This window comes from Lepidochelys kempii, chromosome 2, assembly GCF_965140285.1.
Source record: "Lepidochelys kempii isolate rLepKem1 chromosome 2, rLepKem1.hap1, whole genome shotgun sequence".
NCBI lineage: Eukaryota > Metazoa > Chordata > Testudines > Cheloniidae > Lepidochelys > Lepidochelys kempii.
The window spans coordinates 30,299,158-30,313,330 of NC_136381.1; the positions used below are offsets into that span (position 1 = coordinate 30,299,158).

The 14,173-nt window shown below is 35.9% G+C and overlaps 1 protein-coding gene and 1 long non-coding RNA gene across 3 annotated transcripts in view; one reads left to right on the top strand and one right to left on the bottom strand.

Moving 5' to 3' along the window:
- Nucleotides 1–9,205, top strand: part of CSMD3 (CUB and Sushi multiple domains 3) — a 1,215,628-nt gene extending 1,206,423 nt beyond the window's left edge. For both annotated transcript variants that reach the window (XM_073330296.2, XM_073330291.2), the window contains 4 exons: nucleotides 965–1,077; nucleotides 2,691–2,778; nucleotides 5,557–5,692; nucleotides 7,168–9,205. In XM_073330296.2, the coding sequence (XP_073186397.1) occupies nucleotides 965–1,077; nucleotides 2,691–2,778; nucleotides 5,557–5,692; nucleotides 7,168–7,327 (497 nt within the window). In that variant the 3' untranslated portion in view covers nucleotides 7,328–9,205. The remainder of the gene's footprint in view (nucleotides 1–964; nucleotides 1,078–2,690; nucleotides 2,779–5,556; nucleotides 5,693–7,167) is intronic.
- Nucleotides 1–13,873, bottom strand: part of LOC140906419 (uncharacterized) — a 44,588-nt gene extending 30,715 nt beyond the window's left edge. The window contains exon 1 of the long non-coding RNA XR_012157108.2: nucleotides 13,786–13,873. This is a non-coding gene — a long non-coding RNA (uncharacterized LOC140906419). The remainder of the gene's footprint in view (nucleotides 1–13,785) is intronic.
- Between the last annotated feature and the right edge of the window lie 300 nt (nucleotides 13,874–14,173).

Consider the following 14,173-nt stretch of genomic DNA (forward strand, 5'->3'; position numbering starts at 1 on the left):
AGCTGTAGTTGTGGATGCTCAGCACCTCTGAAAATCGGGCTGTATTAATGTATAAGTTAGAGTCGTTTTAATATTGCTGGTATTTTTCAAACATCCTTGAGTAGCTATTTATTTAACATAGGTTATGAAGAATAACGAAAAAGTCACATGCAGAATGACAAACGGGAACATTATTAGCCAAATATTTAGTTTGACACCAGTATTCAATGTACATAATCATGTTTTGCACTCTATTTCTGTGGTGTCTGTGTTTCATCGTCAGCTTTGTAAAGGTAGATTGGACCAGTGAGTATATTGTTAGATTTTATTTTCATCCAAGCTTTTTACTATGCATAAAATATAATCAGGGTTCTGAACATTTCTTCTACAGCTATGAAAATGATCAATTCTGCCTCCAATGTAAAACAGATCATACCCAAGTCCTTCTATTAGATGAAGTTGCTGTTATGTAGAGCTGACCAAGGAACAACAATTCCATTTCAAAGCAACTGTCAAGGTTTCCGAATTAGTTTTTGTTTAATTTTGGAACAAAAACAAAACCTTTAACATGAATTTGCGGAAACAGAAGTGCAGATGTGTCTCTGTCATTCTGTGACCTGGGATGTAGGAGACAACCCATGTTCAAGGGCCTGCTCTGCCTGATTCAGAGCGCGTTTTTTCATCCTAGATCCCCTCAAATCAGACAGAGCAGGGGAGTCTCCTACATCCCCGGCTGGTACACTAACCACGTAGCTATGGAGTCTCACCCTTCCTTGGACACAAAAACCTGTTTGCAAAAGTTTTGTGAAACTGGTACATCTCTACCAAACATTTCAGGTTCAGCAAAACAGCATATTACTCCGAAACAAAATTTGGTTAAAAAACTTCCACAGATTTGCCCTCTTTAAGGTGTCTTAGACAAAAAAATGCAATTATATGCCACCTTAACTAGCACAAAGCACCTATTTTTTTTTATATTCTACAGGGGTGTATAAAAGTCAGGAAGCTCGTTTGATGCTCCATATATCTCTTATTAAAGCGACATCTCATACTTCTGTGACCAAGATGAAAGAGGAAAAATGGGCTATGGATGGTTTTGTGAGTATATTTCTGCAAAAGAGAGAGAGTGTTTTGAATACAAAATAATGTCTGTGCCTTAGGCCAGAAGAATATAGAAATGTATCAAATGAGAGTTGGTTGGTAATGCTAATTTATTTAATAAAATGAAAAATTATCACTGTACACCTGCAGATGAGGCGGGACTATTTAGGAAAAAATGTGGCTATTACTAAACAATGATTTTCAACCTCTTCTTTCTGGACATGTCTATTTGAAAAAGTAGTAAACACTGAAAAGGAAGCGCTACTCTTACTTCTGTTTTGATGTTATTTCAGCACGTTGAGAGGTTTTCTCTTTCTTAGAATGTAATATCATACCAAGATGCTTGTATCAAGCCAAGATCAATGTTTCCACTTTAATGTCTAACTTCTGTGTAATCTCTCTCTGCAGTGGGCACAATTATGTTGCTTGGTTCATTTCTAGAAGCAAAATATCACAACTGAGAGTAATAATTCTTGGCAGTGATGTGATGTGGGAGAAGTTGAGGTGCTGATTAGCTAGTGTTTTGGTGACATTTCTAGAAGTATTGACTTCCAAATGGCTGGGATTTTCTAAAGAGCCTAAAGGGCTTGTTTAAACACAGAAGTTGAACTGCTTTAACTATATTGGTATATTAAAGGTACATTCCCACTAATACAGATACAGTTAGACTTGTATAAGAAGACAGTATCTCTTGAATTCTGAAATATATTGTTAAATTGTTCACTTGTACTGAACACTCTTTAACACTACTCAATGCATAAGAACAAAATGACTGAAAAATAAACCATATGTTGTATTTCTGAAGCTAGGAAATTCCCTGGGTTCATACTATAGATATGCTCAGCTATGGATATCCAATGAGTACTAATTACTGACCAAAAGAGGGTTATTCGCAGTTGAATGTAGGGCATTTTTTATCCCTCCCTATCTACCTTTGAAACAGTGGCTTTCATTATCTTAACTTTTGCATTTATGGTAGCATCTGTCTTTTAAGTGTTGCAGTGCTTTTCCCCCAAAATATCAAAACACTAATACTCTTTAAGAGGCCTTTAGAGATGGCAATTTCAGGAGTTATCTAGAATCAACTTGAAATCTAGTCAATTTAAAAAAAATAGTATCAGGTATTAATATACCTGGTCCTGAGTCCTCCTGCAAGTTTCAGAGTTTCACAATTACATTTTACTAAGTTTGAAAAGGGATTTCTCTCCCATTTTGCTGTGAAACAATCCACCACAAACAGGAGGAGCGGACCGACTATACACAAAATGCTGTCAAATATACAAAGTAAGCACACTGAAAGAGAGAACTTTTTTTCTCTAGTCTCTTTCAGTAAGAGTAGCCTTAGCTGTTACAAGTACCAAAGGTAGGTTAAAAAGAATTCCAAAAGCAGTGTGGCTTTTAAGGTTGACAGTGTCCCTTCAGTGCGCCTGCCTGTCCCCCATGCTCAGCCCATCCATATCCCTCCAGAACAAGGCTATCTGTGGGGGAACACTGACAGGCAGCTGAGTGGCTTAGGCATTTCACTTCCATCCTGATTATAATCTCCTTGCACATTTTTAACCAAGTTTTCCCAATTTAATTCTGAAATTCTGCATGTTTTCTGCTTGCAGGTTTCTGCTGAACCTGATGGAGCTACATATGTTTTTCAAGGATTTATCCAGGGTAAAGATTATGGACAATTTGGACTTCAAAGATTAGGTACTCAGTTAATTTTAATGTCACACCAGTTCAGTTTTTTTTTTCATATTGAGTTTTATCATGCATGGTTTTTATTAAATGATTGCATGTGAAGGGCTATACTGAAGTTATATTTCAGTATTGGTGTGGGTGTAGAGTATAGTGAGGTTCGTATCGTAAACTCATTTTTAAAGCTGTGTTTAAAAAAAAAGGTATGTTGTTCACAGGGAAAACTACATTGTGAGGTATAATTATTCTGTTGTGGCAAATTGTTCATTTTGATTGTTTCTAGTATCTTTCTCTAAGAATGCTTACATTATAGGTATTACATTCTATATAGTGATCATCATATAAAGAGTAAGTACTTCAGAATATGTGTATATGTATGTCAGTGCTGTATATTAATACAACTTTTATAGTGAATACTTGCTAGAACAGTCAACTTATTAAATACAATTGGCTAAATACTGAAGTCCTTGTGCCATTTTTACACAGGCAAAACTTCTATTGAAGTCAATGGGAAGTTTTTTCCCCCAAAGAGGAAATTGGATGGACTTCTTTATTTGTCCTGTAGATTAAATTGTACATCAAACTACTATTTACAAACTACTATTTGCTTTTTCCAGTATAGAATATTGCTAAAAAATATCGTACTACTTTTTGCATGTTTAAGCAAATAAAACAAGAAAAAATATTAGATAACAAAAAACGTTAAACTATAAATTATCTGATCCTGTCTCTTGAAGACTGTAATATTTCTGCTCACACAAAAGCTTGAATATTATTAAGGTTTCTCAAGCAGTGGGGTTCCATTTAGATCAATCTGGCAGATTTACAAGAGGAATTTGTTTCTTCAAGGATTATAACCCCTTTCTAAATAGTCTGGTGCTCTTCAGATATGATAATTTTATCGGGAGGCAAAAACACATTCTTCCAGTTTTTGGAGACAATGTATTTCTCACTCTTATTGTCCAAATAAAAACAAGAACATTCTTTAACATCTCAGTTGTGGTGGAAGGATTTATTAATGTGTGATATGTTAGACAGTCTTGTTTTCTCTTTTCACTGCCCTAAGTCATTCTAAAGAGCAATGCTTGGAAACTGAATTTGGCTCCCATTGCATTTGGTAATTTGGTTACTTTAAATGGAATATTTATAGAATACCTTTATGAAAAGACAATTCCTGGAGGGATAGGCAAATAATTTGATTTTCCTATATCATCATCTTCAAAATATTTGGGGGTAATCAATCAAAGAGTAAAAGCAACAATGTCTTGACAAGATGTTTTTGGCGGTTTCTTATAAAAATTGTAAGTTGTCTCTCTTCTTTTGGTTTTCAGAGGTTTATATTCCCACAATATATTCTTTGTTGGAACCCTTTGAAGAGTTTTTTTTTTAAATTGATTCCATTTAAAAATTGATTCCATTGCCTAAAAGTAATAACAAGATTATTCATTTAGGAATATAACTCATTTCAGGATATGATGAATGAACAGAATCATTATGGGGGCTTGACATTCTTCAAAAATAGCTTTATAGTGACTGATAAGAAATTAGTTTTAAATTATACCTCTTTATTTAATGTAAAAGATTCTTGTAAAAAATTTCACCCAAAGAGACGTGAAATGTGTGTACAATTTTTTGAGCCCTCTAGTCTTTCAGAAAAACTTCCTATCCCAAACCAGATTTCCTATCCATTTCACAGCTATTATTCATAAACAGTTTTCTTTCAGATGTTGAATTCATTACTTATTCTCTTTCCAGCTAACAATTTCATAAAACATGTCACACTTTCCTGTTATTAATCTATTAGTTGAGATATCTAATCATATTTAGCATCTGTATGTTGCTTAACAACTTCAAAGTGCTGAATAAACCTTAACTGATTAATCTGATTCTTAACATCTCTAGTTTGAAGCCTAGAAATCACTTAATAAACTGAATTAGTAATCTCTTCTTTATTCATGGGAAAGGGGATATGAACATGCCACCATAGGGAGTCTAACAGTTGCCTTTTTTCTACTCTGCGCAGAAGAGCTATGTTCTTACTTTCTATCAGTATTTGCTCTCTACTCTTTGCCTCTCACCTACCACTTTCATTTTTATATATAAATAAATGTGTATAATGAAGTCAACAAGATGAATTTCTATGTTGCCTCTTTAGGTGATTTAGCCTTCCTCCAAATTACTCCTATTCCTTTGGTAAACTCTGCTGTTATCTTTTTTCTTCTATTGTTCTTTCTTTCTATCTGCTCAAGTACCAGATTTTCCACAACCTAACAAATAAATTGTATTTGAATAATGATATTGAAGTTACCTAGTCTCAGCCATGTATGGCTTCATAGGTTAACACCAACACTTTGAATTGCATCTGTAAATTTACAAGAAGCAAGTGCAGGTCCCAGAGCATTGGTGTAGTTTGCTCCTGACATAAAACTTCACTTATTAAGCAGGATGCAGCATTCTGCACTAAGTTTAGTCTCCAAGTAGCCTCAGTGTGTAGCACCATAAAGGGTGCATAACAGCAATCTAAGTTCAAGGTGAGAAACGCCTGAATTATTGTGGGGAGATCTTTCTGTCATAAGGGGAAAAAAATGAGTTTTGCTCACCAGATGCAGACAGGAAATAGTACCCTCCAGGAGCTATTTAGGTAGCATTTGGTACTGTAGGTCCCCACTCAAAACAAAAACGTGATGATTTTAATTTCTCCACAAGTACACACTTTCAATAATATTGTGAGGATTTGGAAGTGATAATTGTGAGATGTAATAGAGAAATGTTATGTTTTTGTCTTTTTAGGTCTTAACATGTCTGAAGGTTCGAATTCTTCTAATCAACCACATGGTACAAATAGTAGTTCTGTGGCCATTGCTATCCTTGTGCCTTTCTTTGCCCTTATATTTGCAGGTTTTGGGTTTTACCTTTATAAACAAAGGTAAGTGTAAATTACATATAGAGAATCTTTGTATTGTCATGCATTTGAAGCTATTCAGTGACCTTATACTTTAATACGTTCAAATAAATATGCTCAAATAAATAAATTGGTTAGTCTCTAAGGTGCCACAAGTACTCCTTTTCTTTTAATACCTTAGAAAAGGTAAATTAAGAACTGCCCTGGGAACTCCTTTGCAAAAGATCTGCATAGAAAATACACTCTACCCTCGTTTTAGGTGTGCCATACTGTTTGATAGGTAAGGTTATTGTAAAGTGCTGTACTTTCACTCCCACCTATTTAAAATGTTGTTATAAATTATTCTCTTTATGAGAGGAGCAAGGGTAGTTTAAATTTTTGGCATCTGGGGAATAATGCCATAAACAGGGTTGGTGTGTACTTATTGCAGACTGCCTATATTTTGTTTTGACATGCACAATATTGTGAATCATATTTCTCATGTAATTTAACTTAACCCCCACACAGTTGATAAGCTTGCAAGTATATGTAATACTCCTATGTCAGTGAGAGGTTTTATTATGGAAAGTGGTAATTAGTAATTCATCTACAATTAACTTACAATAGTACCACATCTGTTCAGAGATTCACTCTTATCCTAGGTTCACTGATAGTGTTGTTTATGTCTCTGAGATTCATTCCTTAATTTTATTTGTAAATCTTGTTTTCTCACAGTGGAAAGAATCTTGCACTATGGTAATGAGGGGCAACTGGAGCCACTAAGTGGTGGAACGCCATACCAGCACTTGTCTGCTGGCCTGCTATTGTAACACAGTCCTACAGGACATGAATAAAAATTGTAGTATACACAGGACCTAAACATGCCTTAAAAGCTGGACTTTAAGGCCTTGAACTGCCTGGTTTAAGTTGGTTACAGGCACACCGCAACTTTTAATGATGTTAGTTTCCCTGACTCCTTTATACTTGTGATATAGATGAGCCATAAGTTTCTGAATAATTTAAGCTTTCATTTACATTTCTAATCCATCTAGTCATAAAGAAATTCTTCCAGACTGAAAGAGCTTTATATTTTTACCGAGTTTGCAAACAGTCAGAGACAGAAACAATAATCCTAAGAGAATCCTCTCATTCATTTGCATGTGGTGTTATTTCTGAAACAATACTGTCAACTGTGTCAGCTGCACATTTTAGTAGAAATTTCCATTTTTTCTGGGATGGTGGTCCAAGTTTTAGAGTATTACTACAATTTTTTTTCCAGTAGGACTCCTGGCATTATTACATATTTGCTACTTTAAAATTAACATTTCTCATAAACATGTTTGAATATTATTTTAACAAATATGGCAATCCTTTACAGCAAAAGAAAGCTTCCAAAATTTAATATTTAACTGCTACATTTGTAATTGAAATTTGTCCATTCTATTGAGGGTTCTTATATTACACCAATCACCATTAAAAAATTGCAGTTGAGAATACACTGTGCTTTTTTTTTTCAACAGGACTGCCCCTAAGACACAGTATACAGGATGCTCTGTTCATGAAAATAACAATGGACAAGCTGCTTTTGAAAACCCTATGTATGACACAAATGCAAAGTCTGTAGAAGGAAAAGCTGTACGATTTGATCCCAACTTGAACACTGTCTGCACAATGGTATAATGTGGTAATGCTTTGTCTTCAGAAGTCCGGAAATTGAAACACAACACAGTGCACATATAGTTCACTGATAAAAAATTAAAGCACACTTTTCAGGACTTACTGGGTCACCTTTTCCTGAGGATGATAAACAAGAGTGTTTTTTTCATAAACTGGAATAGAATTGTCCTTCATGTTCACCATGGAGAGTTTTACAGAAAATCTGCTGCACTCCATGAGTGCTTACTCACAGTTTATTTGCTTTTTTAAAAAAGGAGATTATTCTAAACCATAAAACGTATTTGCATATATTGGAGGAGCATCCACTATCAGTATTTCTGTGCTTTATAAACTATAATAGAGGGACTGGGTTTAAAAAAAGATATAGGGTAGAAAATAAGAGCTATACTTACAGGAGACAATAGGTCACTGACTTCTCTTTAACAGTCATGAGCTACATCATAAATTTGAACTCTGTACCCCCCTTTCAGTCATATATCCCTATTTAGCAAACCTTTACTTTTCTCATACCTGTGAATTTTCTAACATAATGACATAGTGTTTAATATGCTTAAACCTTCACGTAGTGTTTATTAATTTTTCGCCGCACAAGAAAGAATGTGTCAAATTTTCAGTTCTCATTTCATTATTAAATTCCCTGATTCATGTCTTGCTTCCTTTTTCACATTCCCCATTTCTTTCCTCTGTTCCCATTAGCAACACATGCAGCTGGTAACAGGGATAGTTCTGTTTCTATGTATTTCCTTGCTGTGGACCTTTGCCACAAGACATCAGTTTTACAATGAATGATGTGAGGGTGCACCATATGAATTGAGTTTTCTCATGCAGCAATGTTCCTTACTGTTGACGATCACTTGGGAGAGTGACCTTTTTACACTATTTTTACAGACATCAGAAATTTAACCTTTTTGAAGTTTTCAGTTTAGAAAATTACGGTTTACAGTAACACTAGAAATCAAGTTGGTATATTAAGAACATAAAGCTCCATGCTTCAGTCCATACCATTGTTGTCTACACTGTATCATATTATCAGTATTATTTTACTACTTCTGCATTGTGTTAAAATGCTCATGCTGGGAATGATTCAAACCCCACTGAAGTTAATTGAAGGACTCCCATTGACTTCAAATGGGCTTTGGATCTGGCCCACAAGCCTTGCCTAATCAGAATTTGAAAATGCTTTGTTTTGGTATACAAGTTAGTACTGTGAGGAAAGTAACCCCTAAAATAATTGTTCAAAACTGAATATATTGCAGCAATTCAATAGAAAGACATGTTTTTTTAAACATAAAACTATGGTTTTATTAGGAATAATCCACCAGATGATTTAAATACCACCACCCTAAAAAGGCAGGTTTCAAAAATTGCAGAACCATTTCATTCTCAAACAATGGAACGTGATCTTTAGTTTTACAGTTATTGCATAACAGAATTATCCAGTGGTAACCCCAGTAATTTATTTGTTGTAGGTCATTGTCTTCCTTTTATAGCATGAAATAATTTTAGACTCATAAATGCTGTATGTTAGCCAGTGTGAATTACTGTCCCTTTCAGGCATTAATAATTCTGTGAAAAATCTGAACTTTTTATTACCGTAATAGAGAGTGCCTACCAAAAATCATTGTATCCAGGATTGCTGCTTGGATTTCTATAATGTTTGATGAATTTCTTATAAACCATTTTACAACACTTTGTTTTGAAAAGTCATACAATTCTATCAAAAACTGTATTCTACTGAAAGGATGCTGTTTTCTATTTTCTACCATCAGTTGTTATTTATTCTTGTTTATTCAAATGACTGCAATAACTATGATTCATTCATTAATGTTAAAGTTAGTACATTTGAGATCACGTTTAAAAATGTTTCTTCTGCAACTGGCTACTCCTCTTATATTAATGCATACACTTTTGTAAAGAAGTATATTTTTATGAAAAAAAAAAGGATTTGTAAAAGTATGATGTAAATTTTCAGTGCAATGTAAACAAAATAAAACTGGATAATTTCTTTTTTTAATAATGTGTGCTCTTTACAAATTGAGATTTAAAGTCCATGCCAGTTGCAGAGTCTAGAAAATAACCAAATCGGTCAAACAAATTCAGCATTTTTGTGGGGTCTCCAAATACATCATATTTGCTCAGTCTTCTCATGTGCTTTCAAATACATTGGAAAGTTTTAGATTACTTTCACAAATAGAAAATAACAGAACATGCAACCTTCTTTTTATTCACTAAAATTATTTTTTTTTCATTTCAGTCCAAGGAACAGATCATAAAAATACTTGTCATTTTGTTCTGTAAAACATATAGAAAAGTGTACTTTTACCATCTCTATTTTTCTTAACAAAAACAAAGATTATTAAACTTAGTGCTGATGAAAACTGTTGGATAAATTAACCTGGATATTGAAATCTGTTACTTTTCTCCAGAACAGTCACCAGACTTGCATAGCACAGGCCATGGTAATGCATACTGTACTTCCTCACATTTAAAATGTGAATAGAGATGTTTTGGTGGGAAAATGGGGGCTTGTTCATCTTTTAAATTGAACTAGGAGGGTTATTTGGGGGAGAGACTGGGGAAAAATATAAATATTTTGCTGTAGAATGAAATCTTCCCCTTAAGGACACTTTCCATTCTAAAGTATGGAACACAGATAAATCTTAATCTGAAATGGTGTTCATGAAATGCGAAGAATATCCATCTACTATACCTTTTGGAGAATCAGGCCATATAAATAAACTTAAAGGGCCTGCTCCTCACCCACACTGAAATCAAAAAGGATTTTGTCACTGAATGCACTAGAAGCAGGAGCAAAAAGCGACCATAAAAATGGCATTGTGAGGTTCACTCTTTAATATCTCTAAAGTAAATTGGCTCATCTTGAAAGGAAAAATGTTATTACCTGACAGGAAACCCTTCAGACTCAACCTGGAATTTGAAGTCAAGCTGTTCCTTTTCTGACATGTGCATGATCAGTAATAAAATAAAGACATTCTGAAATTGGAACTTTCTTAAAAATGTTGTTAATGATGCAGGAATCAAACTAGAATCCAGCTTGCAGTTTCCAAATGCTTTACTGACTCCATTGTAGCTCTGGGTGAAATATCCATAATGCTTTCTGTTGTAACTTGCCTATTTTCCAGTTTGTAGTAAGTTCGTGGAATGTACCTAACATTTCCTTTTTGTTTAATGAAATATTGTTTGAAATGATTTTGGTACTAGGGTATCTGAAATGTGTGATAATTTTCATAATAGTTTTTGGAATTTTCAGTTGGGTTGGTTGCTTGTGATTGGTTAAACAGATCACATTCTACTCGCCATGCTTTCCTTTGAACCGTAGGGGATGAGGAACTCAAGTGGCAGGACCAGTAGTAGAGCCTAAAGGGAAGCCTGTTAGGGGAGATGCTCAGGTCAATTCCCTCCACCCTTGCAGGGCACCCAGGCAACTTCTTTGCATTGCCAGGTGCAAGACATAGCCCCATCACACTGCTGTAAAGTCTTCTACAGAACAAATGCATCTCCTGTGGATTTAAGGCCCATTTGCATTCCTCCAAGTCCCAGTCACACTGAGAGAGGGTAGCCAAAAGGTGACAGAAGCTTATGCCTCTATTGGCTCCCATTCAGTGGAAAGTGCTACCTGATGCTTCTTTGGCTTGCAGCTGCTGTTGCCTTAGCTCAGCCCTCTACCATGAGTGGACTTCAGGGTGGAGGATCTCACATCACATGTCAATCCCAAAGTGGATCTTGCAAACTGACTCACAAAATGAATTGGCCAAAAATGTAATGAAATATTTGCCCATCCCAGGACTGCAATGTAAGGGTAGGGGAATGGAAGTAACATTTTAGATTCATGTCTGCAACTAGATTGGCACAGGTAGAACACTATGCCAGCCTGGATTCAGTTGCTGAACCCAGGTATTATCTTGTTAATACAGCAAGCAGAGAAGTCTAGGAATTATACCCAAGGCACAGATCTGTTGAGCAGATAATGCCATTTTTTTAGTCACTTTCTGCCCATAAAAGCTGTTCAACAGCTATGAAAAGAACACAAATGGCAGTGGGTATTGTACTTTACTATGTGATGGACCATATAGTAGCAGAAGAAACTGTGTCAAAGTTACTTCCCTAGATTAGTAAATATGCACAGTCTTCATTAGATCAATCACCAGAAACATTTCCCACCTGTGTCAAGAGAGTTCATGCTATAGCTACGGCTTCAAAAAGTAACTTCAAGCAAAAATAAACTCAGCAAACAAGTAGCTGTGTAGCCATCTTGTGTATACATTTACAGCATTGTTACTAGTTTTCCATTATTTTGAGCTTTGAAATTGTGTTGGGAACCTTTGAAAAACAGACACCATACCTGGTCTGAAGTGTATGCAACTAGACGGACATGATACAATATGACACAAACAAAATGAGAGGAAGGGAGAGGATGGTCCAAGATGATATAAGGCAGTTAATAAAGTATATGTCTTGATGGTTAACAACTAACCAATTTCAATTATATTTTTTTTTCTTTAGCACCTTTTCCAGTCCCTCTCTAAATGAATTAATATTTAAGAGGCAGACCCAACAGAGGTGATCAAAGTCTAGTAACTAGAGCACAGATTATGGTTCAATACCTCCTGGTTTCTATATCCATGCTATAGAGTTGTTCTGTAAACCCAGCTGGCATTGTTTAAACAAATGATGATGTATGCCTTCTGGCTTTTTCTGCTAAGCTCTATTTTATCATTAGCTCATTCTCTCAACGAAGCCCACACCTGTTTGTCTGTTTTGTCCATCTACTCTACTGCCTCTTGTTTGTCATATACATTGTGAGCTTTCTTGGACAGAGACTATGTTCTCTTCATATGTCTGTGCAGTGCTTAGCACAATAGGGACCAGATTCTTGTTATCATAATACAGCTAATAAATAGTAATACATTGGACTAGGCACTTAGGGGTTGATTGTCTGAGGTCCTGACTGCTGAGCAGTTGGAGTAGTGTGTGCTCAGTACCTCTAACAAATAAGACCTTACTCTCTATCCGAGTCTCCACATCTGTCCAAAAATACCTTACAGGGTGTTGTGAAATTTAATTACATAGCATTGGCAAAGTCTTTTAAGATCACTGGATGAAAGGCTACATATAAGGGTAAATTATTAATCTTATGTTTATTTAGTCTTTCACCTACCAAATGTGTAAATGAATGGGCATTGCAAAAGTATCTGAGCGTCCTGGGTTAATGTTCAAGTCTTGTGATTCCACAGAGCCCTCTTGCACGGTGAATCAACACGAACAGTAACAAGAGTTTAATAAATGAACCTCTGAGACAGAGGAGAGACAGGAAATAACAACTAGAATGCCCAAAATATGCTCTGTTCTCTTCCCAGCCAGTATCCTTATGGCCTAGGCAATATGGCCTCATTCACACAGTAGCTCCAAGTAACAATGGAAGATTGAAAAAAAAGGTAAAAATCATATTGTGTCTGCAGTACTGGCTAGCTAGGAAGTAGCACAGCCACATTGGAAGATTCTGCAGGTCCACACACAGCAAAGAGATGAGCTTCAGATCAAACAAATGAATCCACTGAAGCACAGCCCCATGTGGACAGGGCCCAGCAAGTCATGGTGGGTATTGTAGATCTGCAATGTGCCTCCCCCCTCATTATATAGGAGCCTGTCACCTGCAAGTGCTGCAGAGTGCCTGAGTGGACAGCCCTCTTAATGTGCATCCAGAATTTGGCTCTGTGCCAGGAAAGGCCTGCTTTGGTGACTGAATGAACTAAGGACTTATCCTGGAAAAGAAGTCAGGGAGAACATAAAGACAGTGAGGAAATTGATGATGCATTCAGAAACAATTCTTTAATTTTTTATGCCAAAAAAAAAAACACTTTAACTGGTCATGCTAAGGTTTCTTCCCCACTCTGAACTCTAGGCTACAGATGTGGGGACCTGCATGAAAACCACCTAAGCTTAATTTTACCAGCTTAGGTTAAAACTTCCACAAGTAACAAACTATTTTACCTTTTGCCCTTGGACTTTATTGCTGCCACCACCAAGCATCTAACAAATATATAACAGGGAAAGAGCCCGCTTGGAAACGTCTTTCCGCCAAAAAATCCCCCAAAACCCTACACCCCCTTTCCTGGGGAAGGCTTGATAAAAATCTTCACCAATTTGCATGGATGAACACAGACCCAAACCCTTGGATCTTAAGAAAAATGAAAAAGCAATCAGGTTCTTAAAAGAAGAATTTTAATTGAAGAAAAAAAGTAAAAGAATCACCTCTGTAAAATCAGGATGATAAATACCTTACCGGGTAATCAGATTCAAAACATAGAGAATCCCTCTAGGCAAAATCTTAAGTTACAAAAAGACACAAAAACAGGAATAGCCATTCCATTCAGCACAGCTTATTTTATCAGCTATTTAAACAAAACAGAATCTATCACATATCTAGCTAGGTTACTTACTAAGTCCTAAGACTCCATTCCTTTTCTGTTCCCGGCAAAAGCACCACACAGACAGAGAAAGCCTTTGTTTCTCCCCCAGCCCCTGCAGCTTTGAAAGTATCTTGTCTCCTCATTGGTCACTTTGGTCAGGTGCCAGTGAGGTTATCCTAGCTTCTTAACCCTTTACAGGTGAAAGGGTTTTGCCTCTGGCCAGGAGGGATTTTAAAGGTGTTTACCCTTCCCTTTATATTTATGACATGCCCCCCAAATCACAGATAGTGTGAAACACTGGCTGTGATTTCTTCCTGGAGCTCCAGGAGAAAACAGAGTTAATAAGACACATGCACCTCTAAATATACTACCAAGTATATAAAAACTAACAATATTTTCCACATCTCAAGGATGATTT